Below are 17,294 nucleotides of genomic sequence, written 5' to 3' on the forward strand. Positions count from 1 at the left end.
ACACTAAAAACAACAGTGATGAATTAGGAAAGACTCTTAAGACCAAGGGGAAAAATAATTACAGATATCCAAAATGTACTCCTTTATGAGGTTAGGTACATCTCTGAGTCTTTCTGGACATTTTTAAGGTTCAGGGGAAGAAAACTTAAGGATATACTGATACTGTGGATATAATTACAGCCAACTTCTGTCTTTTAAAAATTCTTCCAAGGTATACTTTCCTTTTAGAGATTTAGGACTAGGGTTTCTTTCACAACTGGAATAAGATAAATTATAGATAAAAGTCAATTAAAAAAAGGAGTATTGTCATGTACAGACGCTGACATCATGGGTAGTCAAAGAATATGTTTAATAAAAAATAATTAAACTTCCATTTGCTCTATAGAACATCATAGAAAGTAATTTAATAAATTACAAATGACTTTTTAAGACGTTTGCTCAACTACAGAAAGCAAATTCAGACTACACAAAACACAACTGGTAAATATTGCAAATGTCCAAAAGAAAAATTGGACTAAGACTTGAATCATGAAACCTGAAACAAGGGCTATAAATACAAGGCAATAACAGCTATAATTCTTTTAGTAACTACCAACACATACTTGGATATCCTTTCAACTGCAACTTTAGTATTATGTAATTCTACTGATTTTTTTTTTCCTTATAACCCTTAACTTTACACAACCATATTTGCATTTTTTTAAGCTGACAGCTGGACGACTTTTCCCCAATCAATACTAAATAGAAGTGTCTTGAAACCCAAGAGAAAGTTTAATGTTACAGTATTAGCCTTAATGCTTTGAAAACTGCAATTGCCTTATTACATAGAAAGAGAATCACTAAGATGTTAACCAAATTCATCTGATCATAATTAGGAAAATACTTTATCTCATAAATTTGATATAAATTAGATTTTTAGTGACAAGATCTAGGACTTCCCCCCCGCCTTTTTTTTTTTTTTAATTGGGGAAAGAAAGGAATGAAGATTATGTGGGTAGAACTAGAGGGAGAGAGGGAGATATGGATGGTGTTGAAATACCCCAACGGCAAACTAAGTTAACTGTGTTTGAAAAACTTTGGCTATCTCATAGGTGTATTCTAGTTCAACAAAAGTGCAATACTGCCAAGGGAAGATACTAAATATGTAATATATCATTTCCATGATGAAGAATTACTACCCACTTCTCCTGGATGGGCATTATAGTGACTATTGCTAAGACATTGCATAAAGAACTATCAATTCAAAGTACTATTTTGGGAAAAATACAAAAATCAATACAATCTCGATGGAACATATATGATTTTGTAAATACATGTAACACTGTCTCTCTAATGAGGGATTAGTTATCTTACATACAGAAACATAATTTACTGGTAAAGGTCTGGGAAAATCCAATATAATTGGATTCATGACAAAACAACAGAGTTCTATCAAAACGCACAGAAAGTTATTTTTTTTCTGTGGGAGAGAACTGGGGTACTTCCCCCCCTAAATTTAGCCTGTCACGAACTTTATCACTGATTTATTCAAGTACCAGAAAAATGCTAACATCTTTCTCTCCTTAGGATGTAAATGGTATTTTATATCCAATTCAGTTCTAATTGTTTTAAATGTACATGACAGTGATCCTGGACCTCTCCATCTTGTCAGAAGTAATAGCAGCTTTAGCAGGAGAAACTGTATCACAAATCAAATATCAGACAAATTTTACATGATAAAGGGTTCTAAGAAATTGATCAGAAGCCTTGGGCTTCGTTTTTGTGGTTTACAGGTTTAACTTGTAAATATTTTTTTGAGATCATTCAAAGTGCATATTCAAAATGGGCCAACTCAGTATATTTAATATAAACTGATAACCCAACACTGATTCTGGGCAACATTTAGTCTGCTTATACCTAGAAACTAAAAAAAAAAAAAAAAAAAAAAATGAATTTAGACTATTCTGCATATTACTTTATCACTATGATCTGTTAATGTTGGAATATTTCCATGACATAAAACACAAATAGAAATCTACACAAATAAAACAAACAAACGATTTCTTTTACATGAAGTATGCTGTGTGGAAAGTTCTTCTCAGTGGTATTTCATGAGTTTGCCTTTTCTGAACCCTGGAAACAGACATTACTCATCAGAGACATAATGATTTCTTAAAGGAGGCCAAACTTTGAAAAAGTAAAACTAAGTATGTCTATAGGGTGCCAAAGTCCCATGACACAGGATTCTTTTATGACTTAATTTTACTGATATCAGAGTTAAGCTCAGCAAAAAGCAAGTCATATTTCTTGCCAGATTAACATGATATATAGGATGTGTTTAAAAAACCCCTGAAAACAAGTATAGAATTAGAAACGAATGTAAACTTCCTAAACTAACTCAGCTGAGGTAACAGGTAGCCAGTTAAATTGGCTGATTGGGAAACTTATTTCTTCTTTAAAACACACTTGTACCTGAATTGGAAACGTCAGCAGTGCATCACGACACTAGAGCATTTTCATGTAATTAAAGCAATGGATGGTGATGTAGATTCTACAGCTTTCATGACATTCATTAGCTGCCCAAATTATTGCTGAGTTTTGATCTGTAAATTATAGGTGTCAAGGAGGCTGTAAAACTATATTCAAATTAAATCAGTAATATGCATAAAGTATTCTGTGTTCACTGCAAATATATTAAATATACAACTCTTATTGAGCATAATTTTCATAAAATTAACCCCCAACAAAATTATAATGCCTTTTTGTTGTAATTTTACACCTTTATGTATTTGATAGTACATACGAGTTCAGAAACTTATGGATCTTAAGAAATATTACATGCAAAACGTCTCTGAAAGCAGTTTGCACTTCTAAACAAATAACTGAAATGTTCGGTCAGTAAGTTATTGATGCACTCAACACTGGGGTATTTACAATTCATAATTAAAGAAAAAAAATCCAAAATCAGTTCATAATTTAAGTGCAGTCTGGGAGTCAGTCTTCGTTACTAGAATCTGAATCCTCAGACGACGACGACGTACTGTCAGATCCAGACGAAGCATCGGCTTTCTCTGAACCCTCATCTGTGCTGTTCTCATTGAGAGGACTTGTTTCAGTTCCCCCTTTGTCTTCCTGATCTCTAACTCTGGAATCTTCCTCCTTTACTTCCTGGGACTTAGACGAGCCTAAGTCACTGTTTTTGTTTTTCTGTACGTCGAAAGTATTGGACTGGGACAAAGTTGGCATATGGAGATTAAGGCCTGGAGTGAGCAGCATCCCTGGATAGAGTATATTAGAGAGCAGTAGTGGGTTAAGAGCTAATGGGCTGGCAGCTGCCGCTGTACTTAATGCAGCAGTAGAGGACGTGGAAGGAGAACTCGACACGGAGTTTTCTCCCCCGTTCTCTGAATTTTGACTCTCTGTCCTTTCTTTTTTTCCTTCTAGCTCCTTCGAGTCATTTCCCTTTTTCTCTTCGGTTGCAGATTCGGTAGGCTTTGTCAGGAGTCCTCCCATGCCCAGCAGATTTGGTAGGCCAGTCATTCCTGACAGCAGCATGGGGAACATGGCGGCCACGTTTTTAGCTTCTCCTCCAGAAGAAAGGCCGGCAGGCATTCCCATCAGCCCTGCGGTTACTTGCAGGGACTGCAAGTTTTGTAGATTTTGTTGTAAGGCCTGAAGGGTCGTGAGATCCACACCTGGAAGTAACCCGTTGGCTAACAAAGGACTGCCTGACACGCTGGTGGCAGTTGCTGCCGCCGCCGTTGCCGTGGCCTTGGCAATTCCACTTTTAGGCCGTCGCCCCCGCCTGCTGACCTCCTCTCTCACAACAGGACCAGTGAGAATACGCTCATACATACTCTCTGGAAGAAATCCCTGAAAAAAAAAATCAGCAACAATAGCTACATTAGAATAAAATCAATAGCTATCACATTAAAATCGGTAATTATTCATAAACTGAGTCTGTGTTGCTAGAACATAATCAAGTATGAAAGAGAGAGCCTCATTCCATATTATAAGTAGTGGTGGGAAAGAGTTCGTCCACTGCTCATGTTTTCAGAGGGTAAGAAAGCAGGAAGGGGCCTCTAGCTTCCTTCCACACTGTGAGGCACACGTTTGTAGACGAGTTCTAGAAAACAGGAGGTCCAAAGCCACTTTCTCATAAGGGTTACTTCCACACCCTTACATGTTTCACACCATCAATTACTCTACAAGATGAGAGGAGTGCCCCTCTTCCAAGCTAGAAGAATGATAAGGAAAGGACAGAGAAAGTCAGTGAGAGGTTCAGATTACAATGAGATGTTTCATGTGAACCTTCGTCACTTCGGGAATAAGGGAGGGAGATAGAGCCATGCTGAAAAAGATATTCAAGTGATTCTCCCGTGACTTTCTGGGCTCAGAACTCCTAAAGGTGGTAGGAGTGTAGAACCTCTAGACCAGCACTGTCCAGCAGAAATATAATGTAAGCCACATATGTAATTTTAAATTTCCTAGCAGCTACATTAAAAAAGGTAAAATAGAAACAGGTGACATTAACTTTAGTAATACAGTCTAACATAATTTAACCAAAATATTACCATTTTAATATGTAATCTATGAAAATAAAGATATATTTCTTATTTTTTTCCAAACTTAGTCTTCAAAATCCCAAACCAGGGTGGGAGGATGGGCAAAATGGGTGAAGGGGAGACACAGGCTCCAGTTATGGAATGAATAAGGTCATGGGAATATTTTTATAATTAATTAATTAATGGGGGGGAGGGGCAGAGGGAGAGGGAGAATCTTAAGCAGGCTCCACACCCAGTGCAGAGCCTGAAGCGGGGCTTGATCTCATGACCTGGAATCATGACCTGACCCAAAATCAAGAGTTGGACGCTTAACTGACTGAGCCACTCAGGTGCCCCAAGTCACGGGAATAAAAAGCAGAGCGGAGGGAATATAGTCAGTGATGTTGTCATAGTGCTGTATGGTGACAGGTGGTGGCTGCCCTTGTGCTGAGCACAGCATAAAGTACAGACTTGTCCAATCACTGTGCTGTACACCTGAAACTAATGTAACACTGTGTGTCAGCTGAACTCAAATGCTCAACAGCCACATGCGCCTAGTGGCTACCGTCTGTGACCGCTCTAGACAGCAGTTTCAACACCCCCTTTTTTTTTTTTAAAGTAGGCTCCACGCCCAACGTTTGGCTTGAACTCACGACCCTGAGGTTAAGAGTCGCATCATCTACTGACTGAGCCAGCCAGGTGCCCCTAGACGGCAGTTTCAAAGACTCACGGTACCATTTTAAAATTTTGTTTTGAATTGATCAACTTACTTGTTTTCTTTACAAAAGCATTAGGGTTCACTCCAGAAAACAAGACAACAAAAAAATAGAAGGAAAAAAAAATCATCCATAATTTTACCATTCAGAGAGAACACTGCTAACATTTTAGAATGTGTATTTCATTTTTCACTTATGCTTATATACAGATTCTACAATTCTCCCCACTTCTGTTTCTAAAATAAATAGAATCATAATGAACATAGTTTTATAGCCTGCCCTTTTCATTTGGACACTTGTAGAAATAATAGCTATTCTTTATTCAGCATTTACCACATGGTTATGCTCTGCTTTTCCAAGAGCTTAATTACTACTCCATTTAACATACTGTGACCTTTTCCTCCCTTGTCATTAGATGTTCTTCTAAGATATAATTTTTGCACAGTTGCACAGTTTTCCAATATATGGATGGACCATTAATATATTCCCAATTTTTTACTACTATACTATGATGAATATCCTTATATATTTCTTTCCCCACATCTTTGGTTAATCTTTGTAGCCTTGCTCAAATAGTTATCTTAGAGGTTAAAATAAAAACAGATCAGTATATATTGATTCAGTATTCTAACTCAGCAAACATCTGAGAAATTTGTAACATGTACTGCAAAATAAAAACTGTGAACTAAACACTGGCGACTGTTCACACAATACTGTTAATCTTAACTTAAAATTTCATCTCTGATATAGTTAAATGGCAGCTAATTTCCTTTTTAATTTGAGTATAGTTGACACCCAATGTTATATTAGCTTCAGGTGTACAACTTAGTGATTTGACAGGTTTATACATTATGCTGCATTCACCACAAGCGTAGCTACCATCTGTTCCATTACATCGCTAGTCAGTATCACTGCCTATATTCCTTATGCTCTGCCTTTTATTCCCATGACTTATTCATTCTGTAACTGGAAGCCTGTACCTCCCTTTCCCCCTTCATCCATGTTGCCCCTCTCCTCACCTACCTCCCCTCTGGCAACCATCAGTTTATTCTCCATATTTATAGATCTGAGTCTGCTTTTTGTTTGTTTTGGTTTTGGTTTTAGATTCCACTTATGAGTGGAATCATATAGTAGTTGTCTTTCTAAGTCTGACTAAATGGCATCTAATTTTTGAGATGATATGTATCTTAGTATTTATGAAATTACTCACAGACTGCTTAACAACATCTCCCCATTCAGGAGCTACTCCATATTCTGAATTTTCTTTCAGGAATCTACATAAATCTTTCAAAGGAGGAGCAAATGCACCTCCAACCTGTAAATGAAAAAGATTGTTAGATACTTAAAAACACTATTAAATATGAAGACATTTCTTGCTTTTATTCCGTGCTATACAGAGCTTAAGACACATGTGTTTCTTGAATTACCTTTGACGATCTCTACTATATTAAAAAGGACTACCACAAGCCAAAAGCACTGCTAATATACCATACAGACATGTGGTAATGTAAATTTCAAATGCTTTAAGTGACTAAAATAGTAAAATGAATAACTACCGTTTACTGTGTCCTTGCTATGCTGGATAGACAATCTAGCCTAGTTAAGAGCGTTACTCTCTGGAGTCAGACTTACCAGCTATTTGAACTGGGGCAAATCAGTAAATCTCTTTGAGCCTCAATTTTCTGATCTATATAAAGGGGATTAGAATAACACTTCCCTCATAGGGTTTTATGAGGATAAAAATGAAACAATTCAAGTGCCTTAGCACAGCGTCTGGTGCATAACAAATAATAAGTTCTTCTTCTTATTATTATATGCCAAGTATCATGCTAAGGACTTTAAGTATATACATTTATTTTAGTTCTCACTATATCCTTTGAGACAGTATTATTTCTGTTTTTCAAATGTAGGAATTAAACCTCAGAGAAGTTACAGAAGTTGCCTAGGGTCAGCTAGGAAGCATTAGGGCCAGCTTTCAAACTCAGGTCTCACAAACTCATGCTCTTGCCTATTACATAAATTAAAACCCTTAAGGATAAAAATATATACATCTCTTGAATGTGAACAGTGATATAACCAACTCATCACAATGTGAAAAAATTTAAAAACTACATATGATAATTAGTAGGAAATTAAAACAAAATATTTTGACACTTAAATGTTTTGGATCTACCAACTTAATGTTCCTTTGGAGTCTAAAGATAATTCCTCTTTCCATACCTCTCTAAATATATACAATCTCTTGATAGAATACAGACAGGGTTTTAATACGGTTATGCTACCTACAAGTTAGAATACCTGTAAGTATGCTTTTCTAGTGTTTTCTATAGTCTTTACTTAGTCTCTGTGGTTTCTGTTGCCTTCTCCTTTTTGTTACCCCCTTTATTAAGGTCCAATTTAAACGGAGGCCCTCTGGGTGGTTTATGGGGATTCAGCAGGTAGATTCTTTTCAATCCTTAAGTCTATGAGCTAGAGACTCAGAACAATAAACAATACAAATTAAGGGAAATGAACAGGCCCCTTGTCAGGTTATAACATTTAAAGATAAAATTAGGAGTGTTTAATATCTAATAAGTAAAATTACAAAATTGTTCCATTTCCTTAAAACTGGCTAAGACTAATTTATTCCTATCTAGTAATGCTAACTTTTGTTGTAAGATGAAGTGCAAAGATTTTTAGCACCATCTATATAAGTACAAAATTAAGTAAAATGCTACTAAAATGTTATCTTGTTCTTCCCCCTAATCTCCCTGTGACATCATTTTAAAGTACTAACAAAAGCTGAATAAATCTATAAAATTGGGGAAAAATCAGTATTAATTTTAATGAGCTGGTGCACATAACAATATTAAAACAAGTGTTAGGGTAATTTGATTTGTGAGAGAAATTTGCTGTTCTTACTCTGAGGCCATCTTTTTCTTTTTTATTTTGTTGCATGCTTATCTGCATAAAAAACAGAATAAAAATATCAGAGCTATAAGCCTACAAAAGGGTGCCGTAAGTGTTCTATCATTTACTTTCGGAGACATCTACCAATCCATAAACAAAAACAATTTGGGGAAATAAATGTTGAGCCACATTTGGTTTAGAAATAGAATTTGGAAAAACCAGACTCTTACCATTCATCAGTCAAAAAAGCTGTAAGATAAACACAGCAGTGACCTTATTCTATAAGCTACCTTTGTTTAAGACATTTTATTTTCATCTGTCAGAAAATTATGTTAAGTTTAAAGGAACAAGATACTTTATGGCCATCTGACTGGAAATTATAGTGATAAAAATGTAAATCTATGACGGCCTGATGAGAATGGTGGCTCTCTCATCAGTTTCTCACCCTCTGCAGCATGGGCATTCTGGAGGGGCGTTGTGAGGGACTGTCCTATGTACTGCAAAATGTTTAGCAGCATCCTGGCCTCTACCTGCTAGATGCCAACAGCATCCTTCCCCTGCCTGCCACCTCCCCAACACCTACCTCCCCACCTCCCAAGTTGGGGCTACCAAAAATGTCTATAGACATTGCCAAATGTCCCTGCAGGACAAAACTGCCCCATGCTGAGAACTGTTGCTTTGGATGTAGGGCCCTTGTGCAGGGTCACACTGCTTACATGCTGATGTGTCAAGTGACTTACTTTATTCCATGGCTTAGCCAAACATGTGGGAATTGAAATTAGATTGCATAAAATTATAGTCCATGTCTTTTCTCACAAATCTGCTAGTTTTAACCCATTTCCAGGTCTGTTAGAAAACATGGCATAATGAAGTAGTATTCTAAAGATCTCCTAAATATAAATGATTAACAATAAATATATACATACCTTCCTGGCATTTCTTCTGTTAATTAGCTGAACACGTTCTTCTCCAGTAAGACTATTAACATCGAGTTTATTAGGGTTTCTGCAGCGATGCCTTTTTTGTTTGGGCCTCCCTTCATGGAGCTGCACTCTCTAAAACATACCACATATAACCGAAGAGACAGCTTCAAAATCTTTACTTGTGCAAATAGTACAAAAGAGCTGATCCAAGTAATTTAATTCTGTAATACTGAAGATACATATATACAGTACTATTATATACTGAAGATACATATATTTTACCTTCAGTTTATATATGTTATATATATACATAAATAATATTAAAGAATTTACCCCTTCGTTGCACTTTAAAAATACTTTAAATATTTTTATATTTAATACCGTTGACCCTTGAACAACATGGGGATCAGGGGTGCTGCCGTGCATACTCGAAAATCCACATACAACTCTTGATTCCCCCAAAACTTAACTGGTAATAGCCTACTGTTGACCAGAAGCCTTTCTGATAATATAAACAGTTGATTAACACATATTTAGCATGTTATATTTATATCATATCCTGTATTCTTACAACAAAGTAGGCTCAAGAAAAGAAAATGTTATTAAGAAAATCATAATGAAGAGAAAATACATTTTCAGTACTGTACTATAAAAAATCCACGTGTAAGTGGACCCACACAGTTCAAACTCAAGTGTTGTTCAAGGGTCATCGAATAAAAATATTAAATATGACTTTAAGAAATATTATGTAAATCTTTTCCTCAAATTATGTATCTAAACAAATACTCAAGGCCATCATATGAACAAAACACTATCATTCTGTGTGCATCCTGAAATGAGATCTTTCCTTAAGCTCTGACAGATCACATGTTCCTAGCGTCGTTTGAAGGAGTTACTGACAATGCTGGAGCAGCCTCCTCTAAATTGTACAATTCTTTACTTTTTTTCCTGATAAATTTCATCTGAAACATCAGATTTTTGTTCTGCGCTGACAGAACCTATGTTTGTGCCAGTTGTGGCTTTCCTCTTCTCTTCATCTCACTAACAGTCGTTCTTATCTCTCCTCAAGTAATCATCATGATATTAAAAGATATTATTCTTATATTTTACGAATGGGAACCAAGGCTTGGAGAGGTTACCTTCCTCAAGGTCATGCAACCAGCAAGTGGTAGGATCTGGCAATGAAACTCTTTCCATCAAACTATACTGCTTACCTCTACGATTTAACAAAGCAGGGCTTGATGTTTGTAGCTATTTCGGGCCAATGCTCAAACTCTTCAGCCTGGCAGACCCATCCTTTCACAGCCTGGACCTAAATTCACCTCTTCTATCCAGTTACTATTACTCCACTCATTCCCTCACATACCCTACAATATCGACCTGACCGCTGTTTTATGCACATGCCTTCAAGTCCCATCCTTTTTAACTCTTCATACTTGTTTTACAGAGCTTAGCCTAGCCTCCCTCGTGGTAACCTGGTCAAATGCCTATTTATTCTTTATCATCCACCGGTCATACATGTCGTCTCTATTTTCCTTCCATATTTCCCCAGATACTTGGCCTAGGCAGAGTGGTTCATTATTCTTTTATCTGTTTCCATGGCACCCTACACATACCCCTGTTATTATAGATCTATATCATGTTATAATTATTTAGCTAGAGAGATGCCCCAATAGTGTGTGAGAGCTAAGAAATCAGTAACATGAAATATCCTTCTGAAACCAAAACTAATTATTATCTCGTATTATCACGACAAATGCTGTTTTAAAAAAAGTATCCTTCAGAAATCAAACTATTATTTTGTATTCTTTATCACAACAAATGCTGTTTTAAAATCTTAATATTATATAATGTTGCCTAAAAATTATGATAAAAAGTTAGTATTTGTGGTGAAAATGATGAATGGCTTGTAAGTTTAAAAAATTAATAAAGATTCTTTTGCAGTGATGAGAAAAAGACAGGAGAATCCCTTATAGACTACAGTGGAAGTGCCACAAGGGCAAGAACTTTATATTGTTCATGGTTTTATCCTCCATCCCTTAAAAGAGGACTAGCACACAGTAGTTACTCAACAGGAATCTACTGACTAAACAAATGTTATTTTCTAACATGTTAAGTTATAGGTTTAAACTAATGATTCTCATTATTGTTGGAATTGCAGTATTCGTTCTATGCTTACCCATCATATTTAGTGAAAACCCCTCCCCTCATAATTATAAAAGCTTTATTTGGTTTAAAAATCAAGAGTAATTACAGTTTATTTGAGAATTAGTGGCATCCTTAGAGAAGACTAGGGATATGAAAGGCATCTGAAAGCCAAGACCAAGGCAGTCTGTTTTAGACTACCAGGTTATTTCCTGGTGTCAGTAACAGCGATGTAAAATTCTAGATGAAGTACACATTACAGACACAAAGACCACTGTAGGGACTGGAGTGCGGAGATTTTGTGGTTCCTTTTTGCAAAAAAGTAACAAGGTATTTTTTTTCTGTTAATAAAATAACAACTTTACCCTTATATAGTAGTTTTTAGTCTTCAAAAGACTTTCAGTTTTTAATAATTGGCTCAGTAAATATTTACAGGGAGCTAGATACCATTCTATAGATCAGGAATTACGTACTAAGTCCTGGGATACAAAGGTGAATAGGACATAGTCCTTCAGAAGCTCACAGAGTACTAGACAGCTTCGCTGGGTTCTCCGTCCGAGTGAAGGCAGATACAATAGGCCTGCCACCTTCACTGTATGGGGGATCTGATGCAAATTTGGTATATCAGCATCTGATAGTAAAGTATTGCAAAATGAAATAACAGATTTCTGTAAGTAAGAAAGCCATATGCCTATAAGGTAGTGAGCACAAGGTATCTCAGGAGATAAAAAATGCAAATGAACTTTAACACTTCTCACTCTGATTAGTGTAAACTCAATGTGCGTCTTCAGACCATGACACTGTACTGTAATAGCTTGAAGAAAAGCTTAGGAGTAGTAGTTTGGGCACTGGACTTAACACTGTGTGCCCTGGACTATTTACTTCAAATTTCAGTGTTTTAATTTATCTAGAAAATAGTTACAATGATGCCATTCTGATAAAGATGTCAGGAGTGTTATATGAGATAACATACGTTAAGTGCTAAGTCTCAATAAATGTTTAATATGATCGTTAGTATTTTAAAGTAAACTCCCTGAGGAAATTTTATACCTTTACAAACTGGGTCGAACATAGTACTCTGTATATTGGAGGTGATTTTTATTATTAAATGCAGAATAGAAAAATGGAAATGGCACTGTGTTGTATCGTGGGAAAAAGGGTCATTACTTTTTTCTGCTCATTTTCCTTACTCTTGGGCAGAACACATATTTACGTAAGTGGGTAAAAATGTATGCTTCATGATTATGGATTTGAAAAACCACATAAATAAAATATATTAAGATTTGTAAGGCATCACCTACAGGAATAAAAGCTCCTAAATCTTCCACATAACCTGGGTGCTCCTTAAGCCATTTTTCCAAATCCTTTCTCTTTGGCGCGTCATCGCCTGCAAGTCTTGTCCCATCTTTGAGGTTAATAACCGGAACTGGACTTTCTGTATCAGGAATTCCTTGAGGTTGAGTATAGGACAGTGCTGGATTTATCCCTGTAGAAATCTGTGAGGTGGTTAAACCTAAAGTAACCTGTAGAAAAACAACCAAGTGAAAATTATATTTCTATGCTTTATCATTCGATTTTTGGTCCAGTGAAGCAAATCTTTTTGAAGAGGAAAAAAGTTGTTTAAAATTCTGCTAACTTTTTCAAATTTAAAATTTTCATGAATCTTGGTCAGTGCTGGATTCCTCTGAGATATAATCCAGAAGTACAACCTAATTTCCTAATTAATATTTTTACTCTGTAAGACATTCGCAAAACAGCAATATACATATTTACTAGGACTGAAGTTTGGACTCAAGGATCAGTAGATTTTACTTACATGGTTAGGTGGTTTATTTCTGTTAAAAAAGAGGATGTCAACACCTTCTACATTCTTCCTCCTTCCCCGCCTTTTTTTGACTACAGGCTGGTTGTCTAATCTAACTCCATTGGCACCAAGGGTTGACTGAATGGAAGTACCTAATGAAATAAAAACATGCAAAATGGTGATCAAAATCTAGATCTTAAGCAAATTAAAAGTAGTCATTTTTCTAAATATATGAAAGTGTTAGTTCTTAATTTTACATACTCTAAATCCAGCAATTTGGGGGCTAAAAACACCCCCATTCCTCATTTAAAAACGTGGAGAACTATAAGCAACTTTTTGACTGGTCTCTTCAAGTTATTTACCCTGATATTCACACATCTTATCTTCCCCCTTTAGAGGAAGAAGCATGTCTTTCTCATATACAAGACAAATCCTTCCTTCTTCTTTGAATCCATTAATTCCTACCTTTTCTGAAAGCTTGTTTTTTCAACTATCTTTACTTTCTTGTGCCAAAATATCTTATTCTAGAGTCTTCTCCTCAACTTAAAAACATGGCCTAACTCAAACAAAAAATAAGCCTCTTTCAGCCTTTTTATAACTTTCGAAACTTTTGAAAGGTTGGTGTTTGTTGTGTTCCTCCTTCTTTACGACCAACGTATTCCTCAATGTCCTATAGTCTGGTCCCGTGCCAACCTTCTTAAGGTATTTTAGGATCAGCACTAACTTTTTAGTTGCCAAGTCAAACTGACCTTTATCATTCCTCATTTCAGTAGACTCTCAATAAAAATGTATGTAAGAGGTATGAATGAAACAGTTCCATGCACTCAGCCATTTTTTCCAATGAATAAATATTTATCAAATAGCTTATACGTAGCTATGAGGTATTATGATGGTTCAAAGATGAGTTAAACGCAGTTCCTGTCCTCAAAAAGTACATAATCCAGAACTCTCTTGTTAAAAGAAAATATTGGGGTGCCTGGGTGGCACAGACGGTTAAGCTCTGACTCTTGGTTTCGGGTCAGGTCGTGATCTCAGGGTGGTGAGACTGGGCCCCATGTCGGACTCTGTGCTCAGAGTGGAGTCTGCTTAAGACAATCTCTCCCTCTCCCTCTGCCCCTCCCCACTGCTGTCTCTCTCTCTCTCTCTCTCTCTCTAAAATAAATAAATCTTAAGAAAAAAGAAAATATTAAGGATGAGATTTTTTTTTTAAATAGTTCACAGTTTATAGTGAGAAATGTTTTCAATCATTCAAGGAGAATTTTTAGAGCAAGTCCAGTATATACCTGAATAAGGAGTTGCCCTTTGGCTGGTCATGTAACCTTATGGGGGCCACTTATATTCACCACATCTCAGTTTCAAAATGGTACCTTAATTCATATGGTAAGGAATAGCTAGTTACAATGATTAAAAACCATGTTTGCATATAAAAGCACAAAAGGAATGTGACATAACTTCTTAATTTTTATTTATTTTTGTCTTTAAAAAATTGTTTTATTATTAACATATAATGTATTATTTGTTTCAGGGGTACAGTTCTGTGATTCATCAGTCTTCCACAATACACAGCACTCACCACAACACACACCCTCCATCACCCAGGCACCTCATCCCCCCACCCCCCTCCCCTCCAGCAACCCTCAGTTTGTTTCCTGAGATTAACAGTCTCTTATGGTTTGTCTCCCTCTCTGGTTTCGTCTTGTTTCATTTTTTCCTCCCTTTCCCTATGACCCTCTGCCTAGGAATGTGACATAACTTTATAAAAAAAGAAAAGCTTTCATTATCTACAAAGTGAATTTCATTATAACCAGATTAACAAAATATTATAAATATGATTTGAAAATACTTTCACTGTAGTACATTTTAGGTATAATAATAAACCAGCTTTCCCAAAGTATCATTTTTTAGAAGTACCATTCTATTTTATAAGAAGTTCTCATGGTTTCTTATTCTAATATGAATGAAATGGCTTACATCAGCCCCTTTCCCCAACCCCAATCCCTGTCCCAGCTGTTTTCACATTGTCTATAATCTGGATTCACCTTTTCTAAGCAGGCTCTGCTTTCATACAAATCTCTCTCCAGTAGGAATTTACACACTAGCGAGGTCAGTCTTATCACAAAGTCTACTATCAAGTCTCTGGTCCATGCTGTTCCCTGCCCCTTTCCCCCTTCCCATGGATGTCACTTTCCAGAAAGACCATTATCTGATCTTCCTCTTATAAATCCTGTTCAATTCTACCTCTTTCAGAGGACTTTGCCTAAGTTTCTAGACAGTAGTGACTTCCCTCTTCTCCCGTATTTTTTAACTATAATGTGCTGTGTAGCAAAACATATTATCTTGTTTTTTTAATGACTTGTCTAATATTTTAACATGTAGGCCTTGGTCTACCAAGCAACTGAAAGGCAGACAGTGTCTTACATTACTTTTTACTTTCCCTTTACTGCTATTCCAATGGTATATAAAAAAGTACTTAATATAATTATCTCTGGAAAAACAATTGTATACACACCAAAGTGTACATTTATAAACATACCCTATCTGGCCTTTCATAAACATAATTCTATTTGGCCAGTCAGATACTATCGTGATTGTCTGTCTTTCTTTCTTTTCCTTTTTTAAGATTTTATTTATTTATTTGACAGAGAGACAGTGAGAGAGGGAACACAAGCAGAGGGAGTGGGAGAGGGAGAAGCAGGCTTCCCACTGAGCAGGGAGCCCCATGTGGGGCTCAATCCCAGGACCCTGGGATCATGACCTGAGCTGAAGGCAGACGCTTAATGACTTAGCCACCCAGGCGCCCCCATTACTGATTTATTTTAAGCTAGAATCCAAAATGGAAAATTTAACCTATCTATTCTATAAAGCTTGTATTGCATTTATCTTAGATGTAATTATAGCAATATTAAAAATAGCTTCTTTTGGGGTGCTTGGGTGGCTCAGTCGTTAAGCGGCTGCCTTCGGCTCAGGTCAGGATCCCGGGGTCCTGGGATCGAGCCCCACATCGGGGTCCCTGCTTGGCTGGGAGGCCTGCTTCTCCCTCTCCCACTCCCCCTGCTTGTGTTCCCTCTTGCTTTCTCTCTGTGTCAAATAAATAGATAAGTCAAAATCTTAAAAGAAAAAAAAAGAAAAAGAAACATTAAAAAAAAGTTTCTTTTTGCCGAATGCCTACTAGGTGCCATACACTGAGCTAGGTTTAACAAATGTTTTCTTAAATCATCAAAAACAAAACAACAAAAACATAGAGGTATTATTAAGCCTATTTTATAAATGAGATCAGAAGCTTTAAGTTACTGGCCCAATGTCACAGCCAGTATATGACAAAATTCAACCCCAGGTTGTTTGGCGGTTCTATTATCATCCTCTGTTCACTATTCTAGGAGTTTCTGGAATGGGTTCTTTAGTTTTGTCCTACTGTAATTTATGCTGTTTTACTATTCCCTTCATTAATTAAATTACATCACAACTTGTATCTTTACTTGAAACTTTTGGATAAAATTCAGAGGGTACCCACATAAACATAAAAAGGGCTTAGGCTTTGGGATATTAATAACTATAATAATAGCATTTATTCAGTATCTAATTCTAAAACCTGTGAGGTTTTAGATTTTAACATCGGTTAAATTTTAACATCGGTTTAGCATCTAATTAAGTGCCATGCTCCATAGTAGCCGCTCTACATATATTATTTAACCCACCCAGCAATGCTACCTCTCTCCTCCCCCAACTGCTCGTTTCACAGACAAGAAAAGTAAGGCAAAAAATTGTTAACAGGTTTCCTAAGAGTCGTGTTGGAAGACAAATCTAGATTTCACGTTTGCAATAATTAAGATGGATGAACTATAATGCTTAGATAATAACTCTAACTGGTTAATGTTTAAGGCTTTTAAATATCTTATATTACTGCAGATTGTGTTACAATTACTGCTTGTACTATTAAAGATAATATTATTTACCCAAGAGTTACTTAAAGGTGAAGGCTATACAACCTTCAGCTGCAATAGCAATAAAATGTTCAAATGATAGAAGTGTCAATCCCATTTTATAATGGAGTTATCAGAGTACAAGCAGTGGTATTTCTTATTTTTTTAAAATTTTATTTCCTTCGATTCATTAACATATAGTGTATTAGTTTCACAGGCAGAGTTCAGTGATTATCAGTTGCATATAATACCCAGTGCTCATTACATTACATGCCCTCCTTAATGCCCATCACCCATTTACCCCATCCTCCTACACTCTCCCCTTTTTTAAGATTTTATTTATTTATTTGAGAGAGAGAGAGAGAGAGAGAGAG

At 36.2% G+C, this 17,294-nt stretch overlaps 1 protein-coding gene across 14 annotated transcripts in view; it reads right to left on the minus strand.

The window, feature by feature from the left end:
• Positions 1–330: 330 nt before the first annotated feature.
• The window catches only part of CHD9 (chromodomain helicase DNA binding protein 9), a 230,132-nt gene continuing 213,168 nt past the window's right edge, over positions 331–17,294 (minus strand). For all 14 annotated transcript variants that reach the window (XM_025852347.2, XM_073884387.1, XM_073884390.1 and 11 more), the window contains 5 exons: positions 13,013–13,152; positions 12,498–12,719; positions 9,055–9,183; positions 6,450–6,554; positions 331–3,852 (listed from right to left, as the gene is read on the minus strand). In XM_025852347.2, the coding sequence (XP_025708132.1) occupies positions 2,974–3,852; positions 6,450–6,554; positions 9,055–9,183; positions 12,498–12,719; positions 13,013–13,152 (1,475 nt within the window). In that variant the 3' untranslated portion in view covers positions 331–2,973. The remainder of the gene's footprint in view (positions 3,853–6,449; positions 6,555–9,054; positions 9,184–12,497; positions 12,720–13,012; positions 13,153–17,294) is intronic.

This window comes from Callorhinus ursinus, unplaced genomic scaffold (assembly GCF_003265705.2).
Source record: "Callorhinus ursinus isolate GAN/ISIS: 27379988/994484 unplaced genomic scaffold, GSC_fseal_2.0 scaffold56, whole genome shotgun sequence".
Classification (NCBI taxonomy): domain Eukaryota; kingdom Metazoa; phylum Chordata; class Mammalia; order Carnivora; family Otariidae; genus Callorhinus; species Callorhinus ursinus.